This window comes from Aythya marila (assembly GCF_965140915.1).
Source record: "Aythya marila genome assembly, chromosome: 2".
Taxonomy (NCBI): domain Eukaryota; kingdom Metazoa; phylum Chordata; class Aves; order Anseriformes; family Anatidae; genus Aythya; species Aythya marila.
Window position 1 is genome coordinate 19,128,101 of NC_139043.1, and position 12,154 is coordinate 19,140,254.

Consider the following 12,154-nt stretch of genomic DNA (forward strand, 5'->3'; position numbering starts at 1 on the left):
CTGTTTTAGAAGAAAGCACTGGGAGAAAACCGTGGAACAACCATCCAGGCTATTTGTCATAAAAGAAATTTCAACAAGATCAGGCAATGAGCAAGTAAGCTAATGCAGGGAAGAAATTTCAAGTGGAAAAAGGGTAAAGAAAAGTCTAATGAGTACAGCAATGTCTGAGACATGACATTAGAGGCACATTTGCACATTAGTCTCATCTGGAGAAAAGAGAAGACAAAAAGGGACAAACACAGAAGCACCAAAAATTCTGTGACAATCTGAAAACCAAAAAAGGACTCATGCAGAAATGGAAACATGGACGCTTCCAACAAGGAAGAAAAAGTAAGGTGCAAAACCAAAAAACCCACAGGCAAATTGAGATACAACTATTCAGGGACCCGAAACAAAAATAAATGGTTCATATGCTACGAGTCAGAGAGGAAAATGTAGGCCTATTACTCAATGTGGGAAGAAAACTCATAACAGATGGCACAGAAAAGACTGAAGTGTCTGCTGCCTTTTTTTGCTTCAGTTTTGATATAATGGTTGCAAGCAGATGCCTAGCAGCAATATTAACAAGGAGGTAAAAACAGTAGGCTTAGCATGGCTAGAGTAAGCCGGAGAAGACAAAGTTTGTAATGCAGGAGAAGACTTTCCCCATAGTACAGTATGAAACAGCAAAAGCGTGCTCTGAGCTCTTTATAATTATCTTTGAAAATTTAGGGAGGACAGGCTGGGAGCCAGAAGAGTGGAGAAGGGCAAAGACACTACCTAGATTTAAAAAGGAAAACCAAGTAAATGATGGAGATCATTCAGCCAAATTTCAGTCTCCAGAGGACACCGTATCAAATTATTAAATAATCAGTTTGCAAGCAAGCAAGAGATAAGGTGTTAAGAAATAGCCGTTATGTATTTGTCAAGAACAAATCATGTAAAGCCAATCTAATCCTTTCTGTGATGGGGTAACTGACTTAATGTATAGGCGCAAGACGTAGATGCAAGATATGTCTTGACTTTGAGATATGTTTTGACTTTAATAAGTCTTTTCAAATATTCCTATTTGAATACTCATGAGCAAGTCAGGGAAATATGATCTACATGAAAATAACATGAAGTAGTGCCTGACTGGTTGAAAAACTACACTTAATGTATTATTATCAATAATATGCTGTCAAACTGGAAGGACACATAAATTAGAGTCCTACTCTGATACTGTCACAAAGAAAGGATTAAATAAGAACAGTGCTCTATGCAAGATAGGGAAAATAATTACTGAGTTTTATTTGATGGTGGTATGACCTCAGCTGAAGTACCTCATCCAGGCTGGGAGACAGCACTTCAACATGGCATAAATAAATGAGGGAAATTCAGAGATGTGTGACAAAATGATACCAGATTTCAAAACAATCTTCAATGTTTTTACTTTGTCATGAAAAGGAAATTGAGAAAGGGCCAGGGAACATGAGAAAATTCAGTAAGTTAAAAAAGCAAACAAACTGCTATAAAAAGGTGGTTATTCAATCCCACTGAAATTAGGACAAGATGCAATTGGATGGAATTACCACAAGGGACATTCAGAATTTGAAAAACCCTTCTAATTGCAAGGATACTTCAGCACCCAAACAGGTTACCTCAGGATGTTACGAAACCCCTTTACAATTGCACTGAATGAGCAAAAATTTTTCAGTGCACCTGACTCAGTTCCAGGGGGCACACAGATAGCATCCCCTTTGAGGGCGGACCTACATTTTTAAGGTGAATGCAGAATTCCCTGACGGGTGGGTTGCAAGGAGCTGTGCAGTAACCAAAGGACTGTCCAGCAGAGGGAGCAGGGCAATTACATATATTTTACTCTAACAATAAAAGTGTCACCCTGTATAACAGACCTGTGACATAATTCTTACAGCTAAAACAGCTTTTCTAATTCAGATATTAATATATGGAACTTGGAGTTTCTAAGAAGGAATAGAACAGATTCTCTTTTACATGGCAGTTCAGCAAGCCAGCAGCTAACCAGACATAAACAATTTGCTGTGCATTGAATTTAGCCTGAAACCTTAATTTCGATTTCGTATATATGAGGAACTTGCAGTCCCTAATTTTAATGGATATAACCACACCTTTGATATAAAGTGTAACTCAGTCACAGGAACAATAAACATTTTTATAACTCTAGATAGTTCTTTCTTCAGACTTCTACTTTTTCTTAAGATTTCTGTAACTTTAAATCAGTGCCATTTCAACTGCAACATCGGTAGTACAAAAGTAGTTTCTGCTTGCCAAAAAGCATAGCTTAACTTTGTCATTCTGCTATAAATGCATAAAGACCAACTTATCAGAGTTCTCTCGTTAAAATCTTTCCTCTGCCCCTTGATACTATTTCTACTCACCCCAGCCTGCACAGTTCGACAGCGGTGAGTTCATCACTTGCACAGACCATAACAGCCCAACAGGCATTTCTTCTGACTTCTTTGTTTTTGGAATGCAGCAGCTCAACAAGTGGTCCCAGTCCACCTGCATTTCTTAACTACAAAAACACAAAGACATTGCTGCTGACACAACTCATCTATTCCATCCCAGCAAGAACAGCGTATCAAATTCTCCATCCAAAGCACTCAAGCCTTGTAGACAAGCAAGGCTGGGCTGGCAGAAAGACATTTATAGGAATTCTCTGCTCCTCTGAACCTTGTGCAGGCTGGAGCTGAAGAGAGCTTCGGAGTGGTTCAAGACCCACATCTCCTCTGGCTCTGGCTTGCTTTTCAGTTATTAGGTTGCGGTGCAGAAACTGAAAAGACCATGCAACCCAAGACTGCCATGGAGAGTTATCCAGCTCTTTTCTGCATTCTGCTGCCTCCTAGCAACTAATTTACATCACAAAATATTTGAATTTGTATTGTACTGTATGCATGACAATCTTATTAACATCCTATTCTCTTGTGTGCCACAGTATCTTTCCTATACATGCTGGAGGAAATATTGCTCATTTGGATTTCTGAAGAGAAAAACATTTTAAGAACAGTGAAAGAGGTAGATTGATTATCTATGCCCCTTATTCATGTCCTAATTAACAGCTTTGACCCTTGAGAAATCTCTAGCTTATGATCTATGAATGCACACAGCACAGTCCTTATTTATGAAAAGAAAATAATATGACCATTGATAAACAGTGAAAAGTTCAACTTGCTGGATGCTACTGATCAAGGGATTAATTATATTTTGAATTTTGTTTGTATTACATTTACTCCACTCGCATCCAGTATCTCATAAATCAAAGTCAGGCATTGCCATTTGGGCCTTGAAAGCAGACAGCAATAAAACACTGAGGGAGAGTAAAGAGAACTTCTCATCTTCAAAATACAGCCTTCAGTTGCAGCTGAAAGAGTTGCAGAAATAAACCTTCATGCTTAATGCTCGTAAACATAGATTAAGATATAGCCACAGCTGAAGCTTCACTGGAATCTGTATAGCATGAATTTGTGCAAGCTTGGTAAGTGTGACACAAACCTCAGGATTCAGAACTGTTATAAACAACCGTGGCCTTGAAGAGGGCTTTTACCTCAGCTCTGGCATCAGCATCACAACCCAAGGCAGCCACGAGGAGCGCGGCTCTGCTTTGCACTTGGCTGTTGGTTGAGCGCAGCGGCTCCGCGAGAGCACTCATGGCCCCGTGGCTCTGAATGCTTAGGCGTAAGGGTTCTTGCATGGCCATGTTTGTCAGCACTGCAGCAGCATTAGCAACAGCTCCATCCCTCTGAGCATTCAGGGTTTTTACTAGTGGCTCAATTCCTTCAGCCTCAGCAACTGTGCTAGTAAAATAAAGAAGAAAAAAATCTTAGTTATTTTAGGACCATTTTTTCCTCTTATTGTGTTACGTGTACCAACTAAATTAGCCTTACGTTTCAAGAAGAACTTAAATTTTTGCTTACCTACAATAAATTGAAAGAGTGATGTTTATATCTAAATTACAATTTGAAATTGAAACTAAAAACTGAATTGTGAAAGCCCTCCTTCTGATGCCTTCCCTAGGTCTGACCCACAGTGTGAAGCTCAAGAGGCACAACCTAGGCAGGCAAACCAAGGCACACACCTATGGATTCTTTCTGAGGTTTTGGATGTTGTGCATCTTTTCAAAGATGCTGAAATTCTCTATCTTTAGTTCCAGCCAAATGCCTCTTCAGAGTCTTATCAGCCTTCCTTATAATAATTCTAGCACATTTTCTAATGAGGATTTTAGTGCACAGAGTATCACGTTGCTGCTCTTTTTGCTGTCTCCTTAAATTTCCATGCTAGGATATGTGGGTGGCATAAACACAGCACAGCAAGCTTCTGCCACTCTTACTGAGTAGGTCTATGTGGTGTGGTTCAGTGCAATGCAGAAATTACTGAGCTGGCTTTATACAAGCAGATTTAGACGGGAGTACAGCAGAGACACCAGCACCAAGCTCAGGGCTGGCTATGACTGTGGCTCCACATCACCAGGAGACCCAGCTTAAATATTCCCTCTGCCCCCAGATGACCACTGCAGCCTGTGGCTGAAGGCTGCTGTTGCAGCCATGTTTTAAGCAGCAAATAAAACAGGGGGAAGAGCACTGGGGTTTTTGTAAGGACCCCTTCGTAGAGCTAGGTAGGAGAACAGGCAGGCTGAAGCAGCAGTAGCGAGGAAGTGGTACCTTTAGGCAGAAGGCAGCAGAAGGTGCAGGCAGCTGCACTACTGGAAGACACGTTTGGAGGGCTTAAATGTGACGTGCTGCAGAACTAATAGTCTTGTGTGGCTACAGCTCAGTCCCAGCAGAGGGAACTGGCCTATAAGCACCTCATCTTAGCACTGCTGTTCTGCTTCTGGCAGTCACCTGAAGAGTGCCTTTTTTAAAAAAAAAGAAAACCAACCTCATATTTAATACCCAGGATAAATAATATATTCAAAAGCAGCTGGTGACGTGGCTTATAATGACGGTAAATTCTTGACTACAACCGATGCAGACCCTGAAGAGAGAACCTGGATCTGGCTGAGGGGAAACTACCATGCTCTGACAAATGTGAATCTGCCGTGCTGAACAGGCACACGCTCCTGTTACCACCTCATTATGTATTCCTTGGACTCCTTGCCATAGGCAAAAGAGACTGCTGGTACAAATAGAGTTTACTTTCTTCAAACACCGTAAGATATTCCATAACTTCAGACTCTTGCTAACCTTCTTGCCAAGGCTTTGCTTTCTGCTCAAGAACAGGCACTTATTTCTTTCTCTGCATCATCTTACGTCTATATCATCTTACGTTCGTTTCAGGGGTATTCTTTCCAACGTTACTATAAACCAGCATGCTATAAAAATTGAATTGTCTTCCTTCTGGGTTTGTATATAAAATTTGATCAAATGATTTGAGGCATATGTCGAATTTACTGTCTGCTCTTCGTAATTTTACATTGGGCTCATCTGTTTGTTAAACAAAAGTTGGCAATATTGTTAGCAAAGGAAATGCACAGATGGCAATTTGAATTTCCCTTGCAACTGCTTTTTTCATACCACCTCTTTAGTACATTTTTTCTATATCAAAAACTTAACAAACTCCCCCACCTCTATCCAAGCATATCTGAGCTCTTGAAGCACAGAAGAGCACGCAGTCTTTATAAGCTTTGCTGACTTCCTGGCAACACGTTAAGCGGAGAAATCTGGATGTGAAAAATCTTGCTTTTACTGGAACAGCTTCTTACCAAAAATCTAATTAATCTTTTGGTAAATTTTACAATTACAAAGTAAACACAAGCTTAAAAGTATAGCATAGGCAAGAAAGAGCTACACTCTCAAAAACCGTCAAGGCATTGATAAAACAAAAACACCTCAGGGATGCTGGTGGTCACTCACTTCTGCAAAGGAGATACAAAGCAGAGTACATGGCAAGCCCTGCCATATAATCGCATTACATGGCAACATAATGCAGATCTTACTGTGAATTGATCTTAGGGTAAGTATCTCCAAACCACGCTTGCAGAGAGGGGGGGTGCAGATACTCCTGCGCAGACCTGGAATGAATCAGCAGAGATCAGCAGGGTTTCTTGGGTTGATCTCTGAACCTTGGCTCCAAGGTGGTGGCAGCTGCAGGCAGGGCTTGAAGACGTGTATAAGGAAGGCTGTCAGGCAAGTGGCAGTCCCCAGTACGGAAAAACATGCAAAAGGCATCAATCCAGGGACTGACATTGTGTAGGGTTATTAGCTGGGGTGCAGTGTAAAGGTATAGGGCCAGTTTGGTGTTGGCTAACTAATCCTCCTGAAGCACCTGTATCTTTAATGCAAGCACTTCAGGATCTGGTCAGAAGTGAATCCAGGTTTCCAGATATCCTGCACTGTGCTCCTCAGAGCACTCATGGTTAGTTGGATTGCTGCATATCTGGGTGTCCTCCCCTTCATTCCCTGCTTGACCAGATTTTGAAGAGCTGAAAATGTACTTTTTTTTTTTTTTTTTTTTTTTCACTTAGGTAAGGCCACAGCATTCCTAGGTTTTCCTGTTAATAGATATTGTCTTTTCTTCTCTCCCAGTATTTTATCCAGATTTCCAGCTCCAGTAGTTCTGTAGCTCTATCCAGGCTGCTTTATAGGAAGAAATCTTGTACACGACTGCATGTAAGGATCAGCTATACAGCACACAGACCACAGCTTTTCAGGAAAGTATCACATTTGGAGCATGTGTATCAATGACACAATGTACATACACCCATGCAAAGTGAGGGAGAGACTCACCATACATGCACACAGTAAGGTACATCCACAAGCTATCATACTTACAGCATTGCACAGTATGTACACACATACCTTATCCAGAAAACAACCAAACAAGCAGCTTTTTCTGTATAGGGAATCCACAGAAATTGCAGTAGTCCCAGGATGCATGGGACAGAGGCGCTGTTCATGAATTGCATCCTTGTCTCACAGGTGTAACACATCCAGCACTCCTCCAAAGGCTCAACCTACTATTCCTGCACTACACCCAAGCGCACGTGGATTCTCCCACAGGAAATCCTACTCAGCACGCAGTGCCTATCACACTGCTTCCAGGATGACACCCAGAACGGGGCCGTGCAGCCGACCACATTAGAAGCAGATTTACTGCAATCTGCATAAAGCCCGCGAGTACACAGGTACTTAACAAAAGAGCAAGGTGCCAGCCCCTTGCGCGTTTGGAGCTGACCTCGGCGAGGTACAGAGCACAGCCAATTTTCTCAAGTGCCACTCAACTTCAGAAAGATTGAGAAGCACTGCTTCCGAAGATCATACATATTTATTTCAGCCCTGCATTCTACCTCCGCGCGGATTCATTCTGAATCGCAGCCTCGTGGCTGCAGTTTAATCAAGTAGCACAATGGATCACACGGCAACAAGAACTCCTGTTAGAAGTGACAACAGCAGGTAATAAGAAGGGAAAGTAACCAATACCTTCAGGGATATGATTTAAAGAGAGGCTGGAACACCTGAGGGAAACACTGTGTCACCGCCACCCACAGCCACAGAGCTCCAGCTGCTAACGAGACAGCAGTGCCTGACCTCCAAAGGGAACCGAACAAATTAATACAAATAAGTTTTTAAGGTGCTGAAACACTACAACAGTAAGACCAAAGTATGGAGGTTGTTCCCTTCCATCTTGGCAGTTATGCACTCTGCAGTTTTTCAATGACAAGGAAAGAAAAGTCAGAGCAAGAAGCTTCCACCAGCACTGGCTTTGCCCAGCGTAGGTGGTGGTAGCCTCTCCCTGCCCGCAGAACACATTCCTTCTGCCTCAGACAGATCCTGCTGGGGTGGCACACTTCATCAGTGCTACCAATACAGGACTACCTCTTCAAAGGAAGAAGTGAGCGGTGGTCCAGCTGAAAAAAATAGATGCACTATTATATAGAAAGTATTCTACGATAGCAATAGAGTTCTTTCTGATGCGAAAAAGAGTAAATTATATACATCCTCATTTTATTGTTTGTTTTTGTTGTTTTTTTTTTCTTCATGTGGTGTAGAGACCCAAAATACATCAAATCAGAGAAAAGATGATGGAAAGGAAGACAGTGACAAGGGAAAAAAAAAAAAGGATGTCACATTTGCAACATCAGTTTCTTTGAGAAGTGGAAGCTGACTATCTGAATCACAAACAAGAAACTCAGACAAGGTAGGTCTAGGCTTAAGTTAAAGTTAAAATAATTTGAATGTTATGATACAGAAATGCATGGTTATGATCATAAGGGCGCCTAACCTCACAGGGCTAGGCATTAACCTGAACCAGGGTGTACAGTACAATTCTGATTACATTTGGATTGTTTCAAATGAGTACATACAAGAATAGCTAAAATACTTTTCTCACATGGCATTGGAAAGGCAAACATTACATATTCAGATACTAAAAATTTATCTTAAATGATTAATTTTAAATATACATGATAGCATAAGTTATTAAGATATTTACTTGAAAATTCTCTAAAAGATCTCTCAGGACTCAATGAATAAATGCTGAGAGTTTGAGAAAAAGAAATGTTTTGTTCACTGTTTTTATTGCAAAATTCATTTCAAAGTAGACAATAATATTGTTAACAAAAGTTTCACAACACAAACTGTTTTTAAACAGTTAAGCTGTAGATGCATATTAATTTCACTTAACTGAGTATTTCATTGTTTTAATTGTCTGGGGTGCAATAGGAAAGCTCAGGCACTGGTAGAGTGTTGTGTAAACAACCAGTAAAAATCAGAATAAAACTACAGATTTTTTTTAGGACAGTAAGCTCTCTGGGGCAAGAACCATCTCTTTGTTAGCATCACATCAAACCTAATAGCTCTGCTCCCCGATTAAGCCTCCCAGCCATGGCAAGAAAGGCAACGGATTATTGACTTCCTCAGTGCATAGGGATGGGTCCAGCCAGCATTTCTTCCTGAAGAGAAGGTTCAGCATAATGGAGAGAGAATAATGTTCAAAGAACCTCTGAAACCACCGAGACCACCCCTCCAAACCCCAAAGTAGGCAACCTCACGTGGAGCAGAGACAGAGGGGAAGAGCTGTGGTGCAGCTTCACATCACTGTTTGCTCTGGGTTGTGCTTAATTAACACTTGTGAGATTGACAAGTCATAAAAAACATAAAGTATATTCATATCTGCTCCTTCTACCTCTACTGAACATAAATTGGCTTGTACTAAATTTTATTTTTGATTCTGTTCTATTCCTTTCTCCCTTTCTTGACTAAGGAAAGATTTAATAGAATTTTTGCTCAGAAAAGAATTAAAATTTTCCTCCTCACAAAAGCCATTGGACTCCTTATGGACTTCATTTTCTGAATACATTTGCAACTGCATGTTTAATTTCTGTGCAAAATTACTGTGATTGTGTGTGAGGTGCTTAGCTAGCCATTTATGCATGTGCATATCTCATTTTCATACATAATTGCATGTAAATTATGCATAAGAATTATGCATCTAATTACACACACATTTTTTTAAATCAACTCTGTGTTAAATCGCATGACTTCTTTTTCACACAAGACGTTTTTGATCCAGCTCTATTACATAATTTCTGTCTGTAAAGCAACTTCAGAGGCTGAAAAAGAACATCACAACCAGAAGTTGAAAAAAACTCAAGAAATACATTCCTTTTTGTTCCTTAAACGTACTGGTTTGTTAATTCTTTATTTACCTTCTTATGCCATTTGAATAATCACATACAGTAAATGTCTTCTGCATTTACCAAAAATCTCACTTTGCAATTTAGATATTTTCATAAGCAATGACTGTTTTATATAGTCACTCTTATTTTATTTAATGACTATCATTACTTCTGCTTTCTTCACTATTCAAGGGAAACTAATGTCAGTATGTTTATTCCAAGTAAGAGAATCTAGCACATGGGAATCTTATCTACAATCTGGGGACCCTTTGTACTACAATAAAAATATTGATTATATCAGCAAACAAAATTCATTTTTCATTTTGGGAACAGAGCCCTCCATTCCTATTTTTTAATGGCAAGTACCTTGTTAAAATATCAACAAACCTAAAACTCAATAAACCTCACGGTCTGGAAGCAATCAAACCTTAAACTGTCTGGGCTAGCAGAGGCCGTGATATCTGACTCTCACTGAGCGAGACACCGATATTTTCTAAAATCTGACGTTGAATTCAGCTGACAGAGTTACAAAGATCTCACTTCCCAAACTCCAGTATAGCTAATTTGGATTTGAAATATTACAGAGGCATTGGTAATGAACTGGTAATGATTCTGTTCATGGTATCTGAGCCTTTCAATTATAATATTTTTTGCAGTCTTTATAAAGAAGTCCTGACACTTCTGCTGTTAGAAGAAGGGCTTGAAATTCAGAAAAAGCAAGCCTTTTTGTCCCTTAAAAATCCCACGTAGCTTCAGCCAGGATAAGCTCATGAAAAAGATACTATCCCCCCTCTTTTTTTTTTTCTGATTCAAAAGTCAGTGCATGCAAAAAATCAATAACGCAGCACAAATGTTGAGAGTCTGTAATCCACATTGTCAAAAAAGCAAAATAACAGAGAACATTCAGGAGCTGCCGGAGCAGCTATATCATGGTGTAATGAAAGGAAAGAAAGAGCCTGAGCAGGGTCCACACAACTCATCTGAACACAGGGACCGAGCCACCAGTGGCTCCTCTCCATCTTCGGAAGCAGCAGATGAGGAGGACAACAAAGCTGTGCCAAGTCAGCCTCCACAAATAGCACTTGGGCTGTGAAACTTGAGCCCATCTTTCATTTCTGGATAAGTCTTTTTTGGACAACTGCTAACTTATCTCAAGTGGCAGCAATCTGTTTTGCCCTGCTAAAGGTTCAAGCATTTAGGATGATTCAAAGTGGATAAACTATTACACCATTTTCTTATCTCATCTCTAAGGAACTACACATACACTACTACATTAAGATAACTTTCTATGCTGCACGTCTAAAGGTTTAAAGCCACTTGGAAAGCTTAATTTAATTCCCTTGTGTGTATGATGCCCTCTAATTAGATAACATGCCCCAGTCAGTGCACAGGTTAAATTCACAGCAACACGGAAGTTTGCATGATCAGAACTGCTACTTCCTTCTGTATGATTTCGTCCTAGATTAAAGTAAGTTCAAGCATATACTTTAATAATTTGTATTTAATTAGATTTGTAATATATAAACAGCTACAAAGAAAATGTGCATGCAAAACCATCGACAGACTTGCCAGAAATGTACTCAAACGTAAGATAACCCTTGTCACATTTAATTCATAAAAAGCATAATTCATCTCAGTGTGTACCACCGAATGTCATCATAGGGATACACACTCAAGAGAAATCAGCATATTTGTACCACATCATAAAATGTAGGATGTTTTTTTGTTTTGTTTTGTTTTCCCTGGGCTTAGGAGTCTTCATCCAGGAGGGATCCAGTCTCATCTGATCCCACAGAAATCTACCTTGTGAAGTTACAGGTGAAAACACAGATGCTCTGAAGGAAACTCCAAACTAAGCTAAGACAAAATGGATCATATTGCAAGGCTTTGAGGGTAGGAGAGTATAAACAGCCCCAAAGATTTTGTTCTATTCCACAAGGCAAAACTTCTATTTAGTGTCTGCAATTTGGAAGCATTCTATTTTCTATCTGAAACCGATACCTCATAAGCCTCAGGATGCTGTGACGTGAGATTCGTGTTAGAGATTTGTGTTAGACCAATGTGGAGCATTGGTCTCTGTTTTCAATATAACCCCTGAAAGCAACACAGTTAAAAATAAATCAACCAGGAAAATACATAAATGTATTATTATCATCATCATCATCATTATTATTTTGTGAAAAATGAGCTGTACCAGGAACAAAATGCAGTCTTCAGAGAAACGTTACCATATACCCACACCTTCACAAATCTAGGAGAGAACAGCAGCTGGCTGAGTGAAACACCTGTCAGCGGGGGATGATTTAGGGTACTATCCACAAGTTGTGCATCAGTCATCTGATGCGTTTCTGCATGACATCGCTGCATCAGGCATTGATTCAGCTTTTATGCTAAGGGAGAAACCTACTATAAAACACTTGCAGTTTTCAATCAAGTCAATACGTTACTTGTAAGGAGAAGCTTGTGAGATCTTGGGTAATGTCCATGCTGTCTTTTCTGTTTAGAAAGTACCTATCACACTACAGATATACGGTGAGAGAA

General features: G+C 40.0%; 1 protein-coding gene across 1 annotated transcript in view; it reads right to left on the reverse strand.

Annotated features, from left to right (window-relative positions):
• Positions 1-12,154, reverse strand: part of ARMC3 (armadillo repeat containing 3) — a gene marked incomplete at its 5' end in the record, with an annotated part of 52,435 nt that overhangs the window by 11,858 nt on the left and 28,423 nt on the right. The window contains 2 exons of the mRNA XM_082752611.1: positions 2,379-2,515; positions 3,545-3,794. Coding sequence (XP_082608737.1) covers positions 2,379-2,515; positions 3,545-3,794 — 387 coding nt within the window. The remainder of the gene's footprint in view (positions 1-2,378; positions 2,516-3,544; positions 3,795-12,154) is intronic.